This window comes from Acomys russatus, chromosome 26 (assembly GCF_903995435.1).
Source record: "Acomys russatus chromosome 26, mAcoRus1.1, whole genome shotgun sequence".
In the NCBI taxonomy this organism is placed as follows: Eukaryota; Metazoa; Chordata; class Mammalia; order Rodentia; family Muridae; genus Acomys; species Acomys russatus.
The window spans coordinates 3,972,323-3,991,949 of record NC_067162.1 but is presented as its reverse complement, the minus strand read 5'-3'; the positions used below and the strand labels follow the sequence as shown (position 1 = coordinate 3,991,949).

Below are 19,627 nucleotides of genomic sequence, written 5' to 3'. Positions count from 1 at the left end.
GTGCTATGCTCATGTGAGTACCTGTGGAGGCTAGAGCTAGCGGGAGTTGTGAGCCAACTGATGTGGGTGCTGGGAACCAAATCTGGGTCCTGTACAAGAGCTGTGTTTGGTCTCAACCACTGAGCAGTCTCTGCCACCCCTCATGCACCATTCTTTTTTATATTATAAGAATATACTTAGATTGAATCTTAAAAGAACTATTGAGTCAAAGGCCATAAACCCAAACCCTTTATGGAAAGAGCTAACCTTTTCTCCCTAGGTGGTGTACCAGTTTATCCTCCCACCTAAAGTGCACTATGGAGTCTGACTTTTCTATTCTCATCAAAGTCACAAAAGCATTCTACTTTTGCCAATTTGCAAAACAATCACATTTTAAACCTCTCTTATTGTGATGAGATTTAGGAATTTTCATGACTGCCAAGGCAGAGCAGTGCTTGCTTCGCCTGTGAGCACTTCTGCCCTCCTCGCCCTCTCTCTGCAGAGTAGGGAAGGGTTGTTTACGTGGAAGGGGATGCCGAGGCGTGTCTGTAAGCTGCAGCTACATTCCTCCAGCTTCTTGGTCTCTGCCATTAGAGTCTTATTTGATTTGTAAATAGTACTGATCTCCTAAGGGTTTTCACCATATGTCTTCTGGTTTTATTCTATATTTGGAAAAAAATCTCTATTTAGAGAATTCATTTTAGTGTATGTAACAGTTTAGCTTCAATATTCTTGTCCCGGTTGGTTATGTACTCAACAAAACACTTCAAGCAAGCAAACAAACAAACAAACAAAACTCAACCAGTCCTTGCATGAGTGCTGTGACATGCCAGGACATGTGGTGTGAGTACATTAGGCAGATCTGCTCCAGAACTCCCTGCCTTCCCATCTGATGACCAGTGCTGCAGGCTTCCTCGCATGAGTGCTGTGTACCTTTTCAGATGGTTCTAAGTATTTTATTCTTTCATTTTACAGTATTTCCCTCTCATATATGTTGCTCTTGGGATTAAGAATACATTCCTTTATGTCATGTGCTACCATCTCGGGACAGAGATGATAATCACCAGCTATAACTTTATGCAGAAAGCAATTGTTTTTGTTTGGGTTTTGGCTAAAGATCCGATTCTTGATATTTAGAAAACGATAGCCATCCTTCTTTAATTCCAGCTAGGAAATATTTTCCTGTGAAAACGCACCACCATGAAAGCATAGCTTTGCTTTTATGGACCCTTGGAAATTTTGCTTCACATTAGCGCCACCTTCGCTTTCTGTCCACACACGGGCTCCACTGATGTTACAATGCATATCAAGCTAAGCCTACACCACTTACCTCCTAAGTTCATACCAGCTTGAAGACACTTCTGGAGCCTGCAGGCAGGACAATTCTTTCGCCGAATTTTATCAATGATGCAGTCATTTCTTCCAGCACATAAATAGTTGTGTTGCCCTGATTTAATAATAAGAAAAAAATGTTAAAACAACAACTATCAGACTAGAATAAAATACTAACACATGTAATCAGAATAGGATTCTTTCCCCTTTTCTACTTTGACATTTCTTCTGCATCACAGGAGTGGTGAACAGGTTTATGGATGTTATGAGCATGAGGTTGGCACAGTATTTATGTCCAGCAGATTCTTACATAGGACGAGGAGCCGCCTTTTCCCACTGTTTGGTTTTGCTAAGAGCTGCATGTGGCATGCATTTCTTTCAGACATTATAACATCACCAATCCCAGCAAAAGCCAGGTTGCAGCTCTAAGTTGCAAAGCCTGTTCCCCACTGACACATCGAATTTTACCACAAAGAATTTTAACTTCACAACAGGAGATGTTGGTCTTTCATTTTGTCAGCCTACCTGGAACTACACACCAATCAAATGCGGACAGAGCACAGCCTCATAGAGTGCCACCTACTGGCAGAACATGGAATTGTAACCTAGCTCTATGACTCATTTGCTTATTTAAAATATCCAGGAGGTGCCAGATACTTGGAGAAGCAATGAGAATGCAGCGATAAACCAGGCTGACAAAAGTTTCCACATGTGTTACCTTTCATGTGACCAGTGGGAGAAGGGACAATAGACAAGGTTGACAGATAAAATGAGGGGACACTGAGGCAGTACGTGCTGGGGAAGAAAGGGAAAGACATATTTCTTCTGGTGGACAGAGTGTACCAGGAAGCTCTCACAGCAATGCGATTTCTAAATAAAAGTGTAACGATCCTCCAGTGTACCTGTGGGGAGACCGTGGCAGGGGGAAACAATGTAGAAAGTAGTCCTTGGGTTTCAGGAAGAAGATGGGCAGAAGAGTGATTGAGTGACAGCAAAGGGACTAGGCTAACAGGAGCCTGTCTGCAGGCCCTTGGAGGCCACGATAGGGCTTTGGATGCTATTCTGGAGGACAAGACTTGAGAGCTTGAAGCAGGACCACTCTAGTTGCTGTATGGAAAGCTGATGACAGTGGATTAAGGACAAAGGCTAGAGAATGCAGTCATTGCACCTAAGGGAAGGATGAAAGTGGCTTGGGTAGGATGTGACAGGGTGAAAGGTCAGAGTCTAAGGAAATCTGAAGATAGTTCTGATAGGAGTTTGAGTGAGTTGAAGACCTAAGATCCTAGGCTAACCAGCTAGGACAATGAGCTGCCTTGACTACAATGGGAAGATGCTAGGCTTGTGGCTTGTGGGGAATTGTCCTAGCTCAGTCTTGGACATGGTCCGTCATAAGTCTTCAAGAAGATGTGTTAGCAGGGAGGTATTCGGGTGTGGCACGAGGAAGAGGTCTGGGGTGGACATACTTTCAGTTCAGGTTGTTGGTTTAAGTCATGAGACAAGGTGAGATCATGTAGTGGGTGAGCACAGACTGCAGAGAGGAGTTCTGAGAGTGACGCATGAACACCAGTGTATACTAGATGGGTACACTGATGGCTGTAACGCAGTGCCAGGTTAGATTAGACTCCTTTCTCCAGTCACTAATACCATGTCCCCTTGATAATTTCTAATTATAAGAAACATCCAACAAACTAACCTAGAGTGCCACCTCTGTACCAGTGTAGTAAATCTTTATTTTTGTTTCTTTGTTTCCTTTTTCTTTCTTTCTTTCTTTCTTTCTTTCTTTCTTTCTTTCTTTTCTTTCTTTCTTTCTTTCTTTCTTTCTTTCTTTCTTTCTTTCTCTCTTTCTTTCTTTCTCTCTTTCTTTCTCTTTTGGTTTTCCAAGACAGGGCTTTTCCGTACAGTCCTGGCTGTCCTGTAACTCACTCTGTAGATCAGGCAGGCCTCGAATTCAGAGAGATCCACCTGCCTCTGCCTCCCAAGTGCTGGAATTAAAGGTGTACAACACCTCCACCAGGCTTCTAGTAAATCTTAATCAAATAATGGTAACAGAATCTATTACTAAGAAAATGAAGACATTAAATCCTACCTTATTAACCTAAGAGTCTTTTTTTTTAAGGATGAAGATTTTTTAATGAATGTACAAAGCATTCAAGACCCATACTTAAGGCAGCAACAAATGATAATATAACCAAGAGGCTTCTTTTAAAATAAAATCCCAACCTCTAATGCAGTACTGTCTTGCTGAAGCCTCAGGACAAGCCTACCTCGAAGGCCAGGCACTTGTCACTGCTACTGAATCGGTAAAGTGAGGAACAGCATCAGAAGCCGGATTCTGAAAGCCTGGTGGCACTGGTCTTCCTCGAGGCCAGAGGGCTTTCTAAAGAGTAGTCGGCATAATAATCTGCTGGCAGTCTAATAGCATGTGGAAAGTGCTCTTTGGAAATAATAAACAATGGAGCATTCTCTGAGTCAGGCACACTCATTTGACCAGGCAGACTTTCCATTGGCAACTGGCATTATGTGCCTTTCACATCGTATGAGACTGAATGCCCGGCCACAGGTTTGAGGCAACTTTAAAATGTAAAGAAATAATGAAATGTAATGTTAATTTATTTCAATTCACTAAGGATTTGTGGGGGACCACCTCTGTGCAAAGGCCACAAGACTTGCATAAGGCATTGGTCTCGTGGGGTGTAAATTTCTTTTCATTTCTATAGGTTGATAGTAAATGTAACCAAGCCTCATTGGCATATAGAAGTGTGCAAGAAATGGTTTCCGCTTACATGGACATGGAAAATTTTCTCTGTTCTTTTTAGAACGAGTGGCTTTCAAGGCTGGGACAGATTTGTGAGCAGTATCCTTTAAAGAGACAGGAGCCTATAACAAGTGCGGAATGCTTTCCTTCCCCGGCTATGTTCCATCTGCCACGGATAGCATGGGAGAACTGCAGGAGACTGCTGCACATATCTTATAATAGATTCCAGATAACTCTCTTTTATAATTTTTTAGTTGTACAAACATCAAAGATTTGTAAAATATAATTACAATTTTAAGAAATATGTATGGGTTTTGCCTGTGTATCTGTCTGTGCACCACGTGTGCACACGGTACCTAGGATGCCAGAATAGGGTACTGGATACTTCGTAACTGAAATTACAATTGTTTGTGAACCATCAATGTGGGTGTTAGAAATAGAACCTGGGTCTTTTGGGGGTTCAGGCAGTGCTCTTAGCCACTGAGCCATCTCTCTAGCCCCAGCATTAAATATGAATTGTACTTATACAAATGTGTGATTTAAGTCTCATTCTTTAGTCCTTATTACATCTGCAAGAACAGATTAAAAACAAACAGAAAGACAGAGAGAGAGAGAGAGACAGAGAGAGAGAGAGACAGAGAGAGAGAGACAGAGAGAGAGAGACAGAGAGAGAGAGAGAGAGACAGAGACAGAGAAAGACAGAGACAGAGACAGCGAGAGACAGAGAGACACAGAGAGAGAGACAGACAGAGAGGGAGAGAACAGGGCTGGATGACACCAATGCTGTTCATTCCCTCTTAGAAATCTGTGCTCTCTTAGAGTTAAGATCAGAAGCCTAGAAGAAGTCAAGTCTTAGGCCATGTGGGATAAATAATTTTCTACAGAAATGCTAACATAGGCAGACAATCAGAGTCCTGACCAGCAGTGCTGGCCAGGAAGGACAGCAGCCATTCAGCAGGCTCTGGGACGCTACTGCAGATTTCTGCATACAGAATGTGCAGTCCAAAGCCATGCTCCAGAAAGGCTAACCAAGGCTATGTGGCAGGTAAGTGGAGCAGAAGCGAGGGCCACTGTTACAGGTCCACAGAAACGTTCAGAGGTGCCTATATGAAAATTAGTGGCTGTCTACCAGTCAGCATGTAAAGCCACAAGAATAATTTTGAGTTAAAAAGAAAGCCAAATAGCTGAGAAAATAACCTTGATTTCTCATTGAGTTATATATCCACTGTGAAGGCAACTCTACATTTCAGCGACGACATCGCACCTTACAGCAGATAAGTCTCCTGCAGATACTTACCAACTTTTCAACAAAGGGGTGGGGTAAAAAATTTAAAGGTGACAGGAGTGACCAAGTTCAGGGAGACACTGGAAGGAAATTAACGACTAAAAAGAGAACCTCTGTTGGCACGGTTTTGTGGTTGAGCAGCTTTCCCCCTGAGAGCCTTGTGATCCATGTAATACAAGATGTCTAGAAACAAACTAAGCAGAAAAGCCTCCATCTCGCAAGAAGAAGAAGAGGAAGAAAAAAACCCAAATAAACCAAACAAAGCCAAAAGAAAACCAACCAAACAAACAAAAACAGGCTTTGGGACTGTTAAAAGATAGAGATGGGGTAACAATTGAGATGTAATATGAATAAATTAATAAAACATATTTTAAAAAGATAGAGATGAAGAAGAAAGAACTGGAAAGGAAGGAATATGAGAAGTGGATAAGAGACCCCAGAAATGATTTGAAGATATCAAAACATGCAGGGTAAAGTATGATTTAAGGCTGAAATACATGAGGAGGTATCTCAGAGGTTTTGCACTGAGGGGAACAGAGCTCAAATCCTACAAAAATGAGGAGACACAAAGACTTCTGACTTTCATGGCCTAAAAGGAAACACTGTACCCCACAATTTGGACAAAATAGATACACCGAAAGCAAAAATCAAATAAAAAAAGGCCCTAAAAGTTAAAGATGATCTGCCCAGTGATTTATTCACTAATATATTTCTCAGAAAATATAACAAAATCTAGAATCTTCAGAATAATCAGACTATAGTAACAATTGGGAACACAGAAGTAGAAAAGCAGGAGTCAAAGTCAGTGGCAAAAATAAGTCAGTAGAAAGAGCTTGATAAACAACCTAAATGCTGGAATTAGAAGCACCTGGGATTTAGAGTATGTTAAAAAACAAAAACAAAAACAAAAGCAAAAACAAAAACAAAAACAAAGATGACTACATGGAGTAAAGAAATGAGGACCAGTGAAATAGAACCCGTAAACAATACAGATAGATGAACAAGCAAAAACATATGGAAATTTAAGAATTGAAGTGTATATCATTTAAGAATTATGGGCTGGGAAGATGGCTCTGTGGTTTAGAGCACCGCCTGCTCTTCCGGTGGTCCTGAGTTCAATTCCTAGCAACCACATGGTGGCTCACAACCATCTATAGTGTGATCTGATGTCCTCTTCTGCAGATAAAACGCTATATACAATAAATAATAAATAAATAAATCTTTTAAAAAATAATTATTGTTTACAATTATCAAGATACTGGATGTTCAACAAGAATGCATGGATGGAATTAAATAAATATAATCAGAAATTGCTCAAACCGAAACACAAGGAAAAAAATTTTAAAAAATAAATGAATGCAACATCAGTAGTATGTGGGATAGCACAGATTACTTAGGACATGAGTAATACAGTTCCAGACCAAAGGGAAGAATGGATCAGAAAAACATATGTGAAGATATTCTAATTTAATTTTTAATGCCAAAAGATAAATAGAAACAAATTAACTGAAGCACAACAAGTCGAGTGTCTAAAATACAAATATGAAAATAAAATTCTTAAAAGCAGCTGGATGTGGTAGGGGAAAACTATATTACATAAGAGGCTGAGTAATGACTATTTTTGATCATAACAACTGAGGCTAGAGCTACTGGTAATTGACAGCTGCTAGGAGGGGGAGGGTTAGCTTTCTTTAGGGTGTGGCCTCTGGGAACTTGAATACACTGCAGCAGATGGCCACATACCCAAGGATATATAGCCAGTGTAAACTAGGTTGTTAAAAAAAACAAGGACACACAAAGTGAGTTGTATGTTATAGATGGAGGGTAGACTTGGGAGGAGTTGGAAGAAGACGTGATTATCATCTAGCTACTAGGGTCGACGGCCAAACTCTGCCAAGACAGGGAAAGCAACTCCTCAACAGTTCCCGCCTCACAAATATGTCTGTCAGACATATTGGTCCAGAAGGCTGAAGATGATGTTCCAACGTTATAGAGAGTGTAAGGTGACTGCTCAGGCAGCAAACTGTCTCTGTTATTTTTTTCATTCTGGAATGTACTAACCTGCACTTCTGGTTCACTCAGGTAATTACGTTTTATTCCTTCTCAAATCTCTGATGGGGTTGAAGACCAGATAGTTTATTCTTTCAATTAAGCCTAGTAGGTTAGGGGTTAAGATGTTTTTAGAACAACATAGATATTTTAAGTTAATAGAGATAAGATATGATAGATATTGATCTTCATTCAAAAACTTAGACCCAAGAAGATTGGAAAGATGTTTACTTCAAGTTTGCCAAATACAAATGGCCAAATCACTATGAATGTAACATTTATATAATTCCTGAGTGACTCGTGGTTCTTCCTGCTGTATGTAGTTTATTTTATTCATGTGTAATAATATAAAGATATACATTAAAAAGAAACATAATAAAAATAAATAACAAAAACAAACAAAAAGAAATTCTCAAAAATTAAAAAAATATGGATTAAAAACAACTGAGGCCAGAAAGATGTTTGCTTTTTCTTTCTTTTTTTAAGAGTTTCTAAAATGTGTTTATTTATTTATTTATTTTTTCTTAATCTATAATCATAGCTGGCCTGGAACTTGCTATGTAGACTAGGCTGACTTTGAACTCACAGAGATTCACCTGGTACTGCCTCTCAAGTGCTGGGATTAACGCTGTGAGCCACCATGCTTTACCTAACATTTATATCTTAAGATGGACACAGCAGGTTTTCTTCTGAAATTTTCATATACACTGGTTTTGGAGGACCCTCCCCCTGATCTGCTCACTCTCTCTAACCTCCCTCCTACCCTTACTTAATTTCTACCACCCTCAGCACTCTCTCTGTCCCCTGCTTACTTCCACTTTATTTATTTATATATTTATTTTTACTTGTATTGAATGACTATGATTTACACATCGTGCACCAAAACCCCTCTCTTTTCCCCAGCAAAATAAAATAAAACAGACAAACAAAAAATCTTGTCACAGAAGCTGTAGTGTATCACACAGTATAGCCTTTTGTCCACACATGTTTACTTTTAAATGATCATTGCCACGAGTCGTGGGTCTGGTTTGAAGCCTACACTATCATTACCAGATCCTCACTGGGCCTGCTGTTGGATATCCCGTTGTTGCTATGTGTCAAGGAGATTCTTAATCTTTCAATCTGCAGGTCCAGCCCCTTCATGTGTTCCAGCAGGTCATACATGGGGTAGATGTTGGGGTGAGATCGACTCAGAGCCCTGGATCAGGGCCTGCTCCCTTGTTCTCAGGGCAGGGCCCATTCTCCTACTCCCATGTCATCATGGCAGGGCCTGCTTTCCCACTCCCACATCCTCAGGGCAGGGCCAGCTCTACTGTTCCCGTGTCATCAGGGCAGGGATGGCTCACCTGCTCCCTTGTCCTCAGGACAGGGCCCACTCTCCTGCTCCCGTGTCATCATGGGAGGGCCGTTTCTTTAAAGGCTATCATTCTTGAATTGTAAAAGTAGTTCTCCTAATCAAGAAGAAATGAAGATTTCCCCCCTTTGGAGAAACAAGAGCTAAGACAATTTGTTTGTGGCAGAATTGTATTGTAAGAAATAAAAATAAAAAGTACTTCATGTTTAATAAAACTAATGCCAATTGGAAATTTGGGCATAGAAAAAAGTAAAAACTAAAAATAGTAAACACACGGGAAGAATTTTATTTTATTTTATTTATTTATTTATTTATTTATTTTTTTATTTTTTTGGTTTTTTGAGACAGGGTTTCTCTGTGTAGCCTTGACTGTCCTGGACTTGCTTTATAGACCAGGCTGGCCTTGAACTCACAGCGATCCGCCTGCCTCTGCCTCCCGAGTGCAGGGATTAAAGGCATGTACCACCACGCCTGGCTTTACATGGAAAGAATTTTAGAAAATTTAATAAAAACACATTATTTTTAAATACACATACACAAAATACTGGATAGAAAAAAAATTCTACTGCTGTAAGTTTTGAATATGTGACGTGGTATAGGTGAATTCTAGGCAGTCAGTGTATGGTAATTTTACATACACACACACACATATAAACACACATATATTGTTGTCTTTAGCAATGGTCTCAAACTATGGTGTTTGGTGTATAAACATTACCTAAGAAGTCATTGGGAATTTATATTCACTGTCCCCTTTCCAAAGCTCTGTGATAGATTGTTGAAATCTGTGTTAATGTAACCATATACTTGATGCACATTGAGAAACAAAGTTATACAACATACCATACAACACTACAAAAAATAATAAGGAATGTAGTTTATGAGAAAGAGATATGAAAGAGAATACTGAAAATATACATTCAAAGGAAAAATAGGTGAACAATTAACATAAGGAAAAAAAGACAACCCAAGCATAAATTCTATTAAATGTAAATGGACTAAATATTTGAAAGTCAAAGATGGTGGAATAATTAAAAAATCAAGATACAGTATGTGCTAAGATGTATTTTAAACATAAAAATATTGAGAGATTACAGCTTAAAGGGCAGAAAAATCAATATACAATGCAAACAGTAAGTGTGAAAAGGCTGATGTGGCTACATTAAAATCAGACAAAGAAGTCTTTAAAACTTTAAAAGAGTACTGCCAGAGATACAGAATATGACTGAATAGGTGATCAAACTGGAATTATAACAACCCCAAATACATAGACACATAATAACAGGCCGTGCGTGTGTGTGTGTGTGTGTGTGTGTGTGTGTGTGTGTGTGTGTGTGTGTGTGTGCGTTCAGTCAAATAAAAACTGAAAGCAAAAAGACAAAAAGCAAAAGATAAAAAACTATCAGCAACTGGGAAAGCAACTACTATCTAGATAGTCAGGGAAGGCACATAGGATTTGAACACTATTATAAACATTTTCACCTGTGCCCATTTGGGTGACCCAAATATGTATGTTGTTCCAAGCACATGCAGGAAAACCTGAGATAGAATTGTGAAAGGGTTGAAGTCACGCACATAATATGAAGATATTTATAAGTGGAATACACATGAGCAAAATAAGTGGTCCATGTCATTGAGAGCAAGGCAACGCATTTATAAGTAACTTATGTGTTAAGGAAGAAATCAAATAGGAACAACTGGCTATTTTAAATTTGGTAATAATGGAAACAACATAAACTCATAGGATCCAACTAAAGCAGCACTTGGTGAAAATATTTTTATGTTTATATGCTTATATTAGAAAGGTATACAATTAAATATCTAAGAGTCTACCTTTAGAAACTAGAAGAGAAAAGAAACTAAACCCCAAATAAATAACTCATGACATAATAACGTACAAAACAGAGACAGGCGGCCTAGGGAAATCCAAGCCAGTTGTTAGAGAAACATGGTAGTCCACTGCAAGGAGCCGGAAACGGGGTCATTCTCTCTCCAGACAGTACGGCGTGCATCCTGAGAGTGTAAATTCTGTCTCAGAAAATCTAGCTCATTCATTGCTCAGGTGCAGTGCAGTGATCCCCTCCCACCACAAGGGGCCCCCAAACTGGAACTAAAGAGCAGGCAACGCTTGGGGATGGGCGCTGAGTGGAGGTCCTCAGCGATGCAGAAGGGAAGGATGGAATCCTGCTTCCGGGTCAAAAGTTCTAGTGGAAGCAGTGAACATTTCAGCTTATTAATTTTTTTCTTGTCAAATTAATTTTAATAACGTCAAGGGCTATTTACATAGTGAGGTTTTTTTTTGTTGTTGTTGTTTATTCACTATTACTAAGAGTAAGCAGTATGCAAAATTCACTTTTTTGGAGGAAGATCTAAAGATCAGTGGGTTGCTTCAATAAGTAATGTAACTCATGATTCCCAGCTAAGTTTCAAATCTTACCACCTGTTCCATCAGTATCAATACACCAATACCTACATACTCAAGAATATCTACAATTATAAGAAAAATAATTCACAAGCTTATAGTATATATGTCCTGTAGTTTTCTAGCATATTCTAATTAGTGCTTGTAAAAATGAGTAAATTCTGTTTAGCTATTTCATAACAGATAGTGTAGAAAACATAAAAAAAAACCACATATATTTCTACAACATGGAGGAAAAAATCACTATATATATGATTTTGCTACTCCAAAATGTTCCCTTATAAATTCCTGCACAAAATTTATAGTGTAGTGCTCTGCTAAACACTATGGAGAAATGGTCCGTATGCTAATGAAAAAAGTAGAGATGTACAAATAGCATACTGCATGGAGACCTGAGGCTGCATGGATGTTGCAAGACTTAATAATGTACCAACAGTGCATTATTAGGTTGATATGTGCACGCAGCACATGTAACTTACAAGTTAGTAAAGTGCGTTGTGTAGACACAGACCCATAGTAAAGAATGTTCATCCAAGACCCCTAAGTAACTGACTTACACATGATCCACAGAAACAAATATGGGTTTGCTCCATGTCTAGTGCTCTACTGGACTCCCCTCCACACTATAACCATTAATGAAATGAGCTCTAAGGAAGTATGGAGGCTCATTGTAGTCTTTGGGAGGTAGAGACAAAAGGGTCAGGGATCCAAGGGCAGTCTCCTCTGTATGGCAGGTCTGAGGTCAGGGGAGAGTAAGAAAGGAGGAGGAGAGGGAGGGAGGGAAGGAAGAAGGAAGGAAAAAAGGGGAGGAGGAAGAAAAGAAAGAGGAAAGGAAGGAAGAAGGAAGGAAGGAAGAAAAAGAAAAGGAAGGAATGAAGAAGGAAAGAAAGGAACGAGAAATGAAGGAGGAAGGAAAGAGATGAGTTCTAAAGATTTTCAATAAAGCGACTGAGGCAGGAATAGCGTTGTGAGGTGCTGATTAGGTAAACTGGGCCATAGGTTCTTGACCCCACAGAGGCTACAGCATTCCCTTGTGGAGCTGGTCAGTCTGTGCTGCCTGCGGTTGTGGTCATGTTTGGGAGGAAAGGCAGTCAGCCAGTCTAGGCTCCAGAAGGCCTCCAAGCTGAGGGTCAATGTAGATGGAACACCAAGGTGCTGAGGTCCGGAAGCATGGACAGCACAAATCCAAAGACTGCCCAGAAATCCAGAACTTAGAGCTCAGAAAAGAAAGCAAAGCAATTCAACAAAGCTGAGTTCAAAACACCAAAATACAAACCAGTATTATTGTTTCAAACTTTAAAATTGCTTTTAACTGTGGGATGATTTAGGATGTGCTTAAAAAGTAAACACTGTTTCAAAAATTCCAGAAAGCAATAAAAGTCATTTTTGGCTTTTTTACCTGGGGCCAAACAAGAAAGACAGGGCGAGGGTCATGAGTGTTTTACAGGCTCAACAATGTAAGAACAGAGAAGGCGAAAGATAGAAGGCATAGGAAGTTACCTGAGCTCAGAGGCTGACTCAGCCACAGGGGAGTGGAAACCCGCATCAGAATGCTTTATATTTTGGAGTCTTGGTCTCCTAAACTATAAAGTGGAAACGCCAGTGCCAAATTGGTAAGTGGCAATATTGGTCCAAACAAAAATGCATCAATAATCCTTCCCCTAGAGGCACTGCAGGTGTGGCTGCTGTGTCACGTGTGCACCAGTAGGTGGCAGAGAGGAGAGAGGCCATGTCTGTGCTAAGTGTTCTGACCTGTGAACATCCCAATGCTTAGTAGCTTAATGCTTCCTGAAAAAAAGAAAGAAGGAAAGCAAGCAAGCCCGAGACGACTACCAATCGGGTGTGCAGGCCAGGATGGGCTTCAAGGGTGCGAAGCTAGCCAGAGACTAGAAGAATCCTGTCTGGGACAGAGGGCCCTGGGTGGCAGTGAGCTCTAGACAGATGATTCTCACATGAGGCCACTTTGGCAGGCAGGCCTAGACAGAGAGCCAGCCTTGCAGGCTGGGGGCAGGGAGACATGCCCCAATATGACCCCTTCCCTTAACATACAGGTGAGACATAGCACTCCTGAGACCACTCCTAAGATGACACCAGACACTCAGGACCTCTGGGCACCACCAAGAGGAGCAAGTAAGCAGCAGAGAAATGGAAGAGAAAGAGAAACAAATGGATATGGGCACAATGGAGACAGCCTGATGTGAGTAGCCACCTGACCACCTGGGACCATGGTGGAGCCCTGGCCTGTGCTGCCATCTGGGGTCATATCTGGGTCTGTGACCCTGCAGCAACAGAAGTCTGTTACCACCAAAGGCCAGGTGGACATCTCTTGTCTGGCCTGCTGCCTGGGGAACAGATTGATGTCTGGGGGCTATCAGAACTGGCTTCACCTTTCACCTGGGCTTCCTGGAAGAACTGGCTCTGAGGACATGAGAGCAGGCGAGCTGGTGCCACCCTAGCCAGCTGCAGTCATCGGGAGAGTGCCCCCCCCAAAAACACACATAGAGGGAGTTGAGGGTGAGCCAGAAGATATGAGTGTAGGACAACTGGCCCTACCATTCTTTTCCCGTGGGGTAGTGTGGACAAGGGAGAGATAATCTCCTTCCCACTAACCACTAAACAGCAAGCAGGAGACCTGGCCCTGTGGTCATCAGTGGGGGATCTGGCTCTGCACTTTTCCTGGGCAGCACAGTAGAGCTGGCCCTGCCTCATGAGAGAGAAGGGGGTGTGTGTGTGTGGGGAGAGAGAGAGAGAGAGAGAGAGAGAGAGAGAGAGAGAGAGAGAGAGAGAGAGAGAGAGAGAGAATAAAAGCAGGAGAGCTAGCACTTCTCCTCACCTGCCTCAGCACTTAGGAGAGTGGGTTCTGAACTGAACCTCAGCTGGGCAGCACCGCTGGTGAGAGGCCTCAGAGGGCATAACAGCAGGAGAGCTAGTGGACTGGCCAGCTCAGATGCCTCTCAGTTCCGGATCCAGGGCTTTGAATTGGCCTACTCCAACACCTCCCCCATTGATGGACTGCTGGAATATATAAAGAGGCTGGTCCTACAGACCAAAAACTACAGGATCTCCATGACACAAGGCAACAACAGGATATCTGAGAGGAGTCACAGTGAGGTTCCAGTATTGAGAGAGCAGCAGAAGCTACAGGCCCATGAGTCATTACAATGAACATTTGCAAGCAAAGAAGTGTGGACAAAAGGGTATACATTGGCACATACTGTGACACACTACAGCTTCCACAATGAGATTCGTTTTCTCCGTCTGTGGGGAGGTTGCAAGGGTGGAGAGCAGGTACAATGGACGGGAAAATGAGTGGGATCGAGGCGCATGATGTGAAATTCACAAAGAACCAATAAAAAGTTAAAAAAAAAAAAAAAACTATCAAGAAGTGCAAATTGTGGCCTGAAACAAGGACTCAAAAAAATTAAGTTTATTTCTGATGCCATCATCAAGTTTTACCTTCTTTAAAAAGCCAGGTCCGAGGCTACCAAGATGAGACTTAATAGGCTATGATCATATAGTGGGGGAGGAGGTCCCCCTAGGTCACTGTCATAGGGGAGGGGAATAGGGTGAAAGCGGGAGGGAGGGAGGAACGGGTTAAACAAGGGAAGGGATAACAATTGAGATGTAATCTGAATAAATTAATTAAATAAAAAATAAAAATAAAATAAAATAGAAAAAAAAAAAAAAAGCCAAGTCTGTCCTTAAAGTAAATAGAAGACAGAAGCTAAACCTTCCTGTCTGCCCACAGCTCAGTTAAGAATGAGAATGTAGGGCCTGAGGTGAGGAGGGTTCTGGAAAGTAATAGCTTCCTTGTGTTGCTGCTCTTGATATCCACTGTCTGTTTTCTAGTTTTACTGAATGCTTTTCAAAGTAAGAGAGTGAGTACAGTCAGATACTGAATTCCTTGAGACCAAATGGGTCGGTGAGGCAAAGCGAGGACAGCACACATTCACAAGCAGCTGTAGGAACATAGTCTTTAGAAAGAAGAAATGGTTCTCGAGTTTAAAACACATCTCCAGCCATGATTTAACTCCAGTCAGTGTGTGTGTGTGTGTGTGTGTGTGTGTGTGTGTGGTGTGTGTGTGTGCATGCACATATACAGCGTTCTGTGTACACATGTGCTTACACATGCACTAGTGATTTAACCCAGGGGCCTCATGTCATTTAGTCAAGTACTCCCCCAGTGACCCATACCCCAGCCCAAAGGGTTTCAAGGCAGGGTTGATGGAGTCAAAACGTGCCCATCCACCACCTCCAAGACTTTACATTCCAGAGGGCCAGGGAGTCTGGAGACGTTGGAAGGAGTAAATCATATGGTCTTGACACGATGCTACTTTAAAGAGATGGCTATATGGGGGGGGGGGGACGACAAGAAAGCCTTCATGAAGAGGAGGCTAGTCAGGAATGGGGTAGGGTACAAGTGCGAATACTAGTAAAGTACAACGGATGGTATGTATTAAAATGTCATCATGACGGAGTCCATTGTGTGTATGTTAATTTAAAAAAAGAAAGAAAGGAAAACACCTGAGTCAAGCCCTAGAGAATGCTCAGAGTTTGAAGCAGAGAGAACAGGGATACAGCTTGAAGAGAGGCACAGGCATAGTTAAGAGTGTGGAAGATCTGGAGGGGGATTAGGGTCTGCCATAGCTCTGAGGACAAAGACCTTTCTGCTATAGGACCTGGAGGCCCATGCATGAAAGGCTTGGTCCCCTGCTCATATCATCCCTGGGAGGTGGTAAAACCTTTGAGAGGTAGAGCCTAGTGAGAGGCAGATAGATAACTACTGCGGAATGTGAAGTGGGATATTGGAACCCCATTGTCTTTTTCCTCCTCCCTCTCTCCCACCCCTTCTCTCCTTTCTCTCTCCCCTCTCTCCTCTCTCTCTGCCTCTGGCTCCCTCCCTCCTTCTCCCCTTCCTCCCTCCACCTCTCTCCTTTCTCTCCTCCCTCTGTCTTCCTCCTCCTTGCCCCCCCCACCCCCTATTCTTGTCACCATGAGGTAAAAGGATTCATCCACCATGCTGCCCACATCATGACATTCATTTGCCCTGGGCCCAAAAAACACCATAGGTTGAACTCTCTCAAAACACGTTCAGATGAAACCTTTTCTCTTTTATCCTAATTTTTTATCTTGGCTATTTTGCAGAGTAACAGGAAGCAGAATCAGACTGACACTCCGGCCCGGATCGCAGACTTGCACATGTCACTCTTTACTTAGTGTCTCTAAAACCAAGCCCATTCATTGTGCTCACAAACCAATACACTGTCCCCATCTTGTAGGAAGCCTCCTGGGACCTGTGAACCCCTCGCTATAGTTCTTTATGATTTCAAAGTTACAGTTAGTCATATGGCGACTCTTAGAATGAACTTTGCTTTATACGCTCCTTGCTCTGTACTATTTCCTTTCTTTGATAGGTGAAAATGCCCTGTGATTATTTCCCGTGGGACTGTCTTGTGTGCTGCCACCTTCTCCCCTTAGCTCAGGGTCCGTTGGGTCAACTTCTAAATTCCAGAGGTGTGAAGCTCTGATCTATAAACTGACTTCAGGGAAGTGGATTTTGTGTCTCCATTTCTGAGGTCAGAATGTCACAGACACCACTTGACCGGGGAGTGACACACAGAAGGGCTTAATAAACGGCAGTCAGAGTCGTTGGTGCTCTCATCGTTCCAGCTACTATACCTTTTAAAGTTACTATTAGTTTAAATTTATTTAAAAGATTTTAATACAATATATTTTGTTCATATTCTTTCCCTCCCCAGGCCCATCCACCTACTTTCCCAAGCATCCATTCAGCGTCATGTTTTTTTTTTTCTGTCTCATAAAAAATAAATTTAAGAAAGGGGGAAACCCACCAAACCAAATTTTTAAAAACACACATTAAAAATAGAGACTATTTTGTGTTTAGCAACTACTTCTGGGTTTGGGGCCTGCCCTGAAATACGGTTGATAGACCCAGAGTCACTCCATTGGAGAGAACTGATGTTCCCTTTTCCATTAGGTACCATTTGCAAACAGCTTGACGGTTAAGAATGGGACTTTGTCTACACTTTCTCTTTTCTGTGCTGGGATTTTTGTCTGACTTGGACTTGTGCAAGTCTATGTATGACATCACAGTTTCTATCAGTTTCTATGTGCTCCAGTCCCGCTGTGTCCTCTGCAGGTATCTTCACTCCAAATATTAACACGTAGTATTGCTTATTACCAGGGCTATGCTTGGAATCAGACCATCTGTCTCTATGATATACCATTTCTTCATGAAATGTTTCTGAAGCTTAAAAACAACAACAGCAGAAACAAAAAACATCTGAAACAACAACAGAAGGAAAAACAACAACAGCAGCAGCAGAAACAACAACAGCAGCAGCAGCAACAAAAACACTAACAAACAACAACAGTGGTAGTTTAGCTGGTTATGATGGTGCACACCTTTAATCCCAGCACTCAGGAGGCAGAGGCAGGTGGATCTCTGAGATTGAGGCCAGCCTGATCTACAGAGTGAGTTCCGGGACAGCCACGTCTACAGAAAGACCCTATTTCAAAAATAAACCAGAAAAAGAAGTTCTCTGGTTGAAATGACTGTGAAGGGTACTGTCTTCTGTTGGTCTCTGACGGTGGCTCAGGGACTCTGCTGGATGCCCTGAGCTCCTTTGGGCCATGAGCCTCCACACAGGTTTGTCCATGCTATGAGTTATTTAGTACAGTGACCCTCTGAACCACACCCCAGCATTGTTCTGCCTGCATGCCTTCCAAGGGCTTTTCTGAGTTGGGCTCCCAAAACCAACTCTGCAAGCACTATGCTTACTGCGGCAGTGGTGAGCCACATGAGCACACAGTGGGAGGTGGATAAGAAAAAGCTCGGAGGCATGCTCAGGAAAACTCACCACCATTTCAGGGGTGGTAGCTGCCGCTGGGATGAGAGCCATAGGGCCCAATAAGTCCACCTGATTTTTATTGGTGTGTTGACTTTGGTGCATAGGATGTGATACAGAATCATCCACATCACACTCAGGGACATCAGTACATGACAGATGGGTGGAACAGCGTGCAGCCTCAGTCTTCCTGCTTGTTTGACCCTAGCTAAAGTTCATCCAGTTCACACCCAGGACGTATCCTCCCCATTTCTTCTTTTTGATTTTAGGAAGGAGTTCTGTTGGATGATCTCATTCCGTATTCAGTAATATGTCTAGGGGCCCTGGCCGTGTTCTGCTTGCCTCAGTGTTCCGTGGTAAGCACAGCCTCTAAGGAGAGGGGTATACTTTAAATAGGAAAAACACGGACGTTCTCAGGGAGAAATTATACATAAAAGCCGCAGCCTCTATGGCTCCAATGCCAAGGTCAACAGATACAGATGACTTTTGGAATCTTCATGGAAGGATCTATGGAGCTGGGAACACTTGTGCTACACCCTTCATGTTTCCTTCTGGCAGGAGGAAGCTGCATGGCGCCACACCTCAGGCCTCTGTACCTTTTGCTCAACCTCCTTTGATGAGGAGATGTGAGAAGGTTATCTGGCTCGTTTGCCTCAGCCTATATTCTTCCCTCTGAGGAGAAAAGTCTCTCAGAGAGGAGGTATACAGTCTCCTGGGTTCTGGGGAGGCCTGCCCTGGCCCAGCAGAGCCCAAGTCTGTGTCTTGTTCCCAGGCTCAGATTGCAGCTTCATTTTGCACTCACCACAAAGTCATATCCTTCAACTTACATACCCCTTGCAAAAGGCTGATATTTTATCTTCTACAAGCCACTCCTTTGTTTTTCATTCTGCCCAGGATCTGGGTGGGGAAATATAGCACTCTTTATGAGGTCTCTCAGAGGAGAGGAGAGCAAGCAACACCAGACTCTCTCGTAGTCACATCTGAACAGAGGTACAGAGAACTTTTGCTGAGCCTGAATCCTGCCACTTTGTCCCTTGTGGAGTTCATTAAAAGGCAGGGGACCAGCAGACTTGGCCCCTGTGAGAGTCCAAACATTAGGTTAACATACCACTTTACAGCTGAAGTGTGTTTTAAACGCCTTCCTGTTGTTATTTCAGTTCTCTTAAAACAATAACAACAACAACAACCTTGTCAAGTTTCACCACCCACCTTGCTTTCCTTTATATTGGCTCTAATGTTTACTGTGTTATGTGAAATAAGTAGAATTTTCTTTTCATACCTGAAGGCTACAAAGGAGAATGTTAAAAAAGAGACATTGACAAGGTAGCTTAATATTTAAGACATCATTCAATTGAGTGGCATCTTGCTCAATACTGTTATATGTGCAATGTCAGTAACTCGGAGAGTTGGGCTGATGGTGCTAGCCATTAAAACATGGGATCTCGGGTGGAGGCATGGCCTCAGACTCATTAGGAATGCCTCTCCACTTAACTACCCTGGCTCCTCTGGAGTGACCAGACCTCAGGAGCAACATTTCTTTCTCTCAAAACAGGAATTCGCTTTCAACACCAGAAAGGCCATT

At 42.1% G+C, this 19,627-nt stretch overlaps 1 protein-coding gene and 1 non-coding gene across 3 annotated transcripts in view; one reads left to right on the top strand and one right to left on the bottom strand.

Moving 5' to 3' along the window:
* Nr3c2 (nuclear receptor subfamily 3 group C member 2) overlaps window positions 1-19,627 on the bottom strand; it is a 337,342-nt gene that overhangs the window by 92,321 nt on the left and 225,394 nt on the right. For both annotated transcript variants that reach the window (XM_051168905.1, XM_051168906.1), the window contains exon 4: window positions 1,310-1,426. In XM_051168905.1, coding sequence (XP_051024862.1) covers window positions 1,310-1,426 — 117 coding nt within the window. The remainder of the gene's footprint in view (window positions 1-1,309; window positions 1,427-19,627) is intronic.
* Window positions 12,831-12,962, top strand: LOC127209720 (small nucleolar RNA SNORA17). Its single transcript, XR_007833231.1, has one exon. It is a non-coding gene; the product is annotated as a small nucleolar RNA SNORA17 (small nucleolar RNA).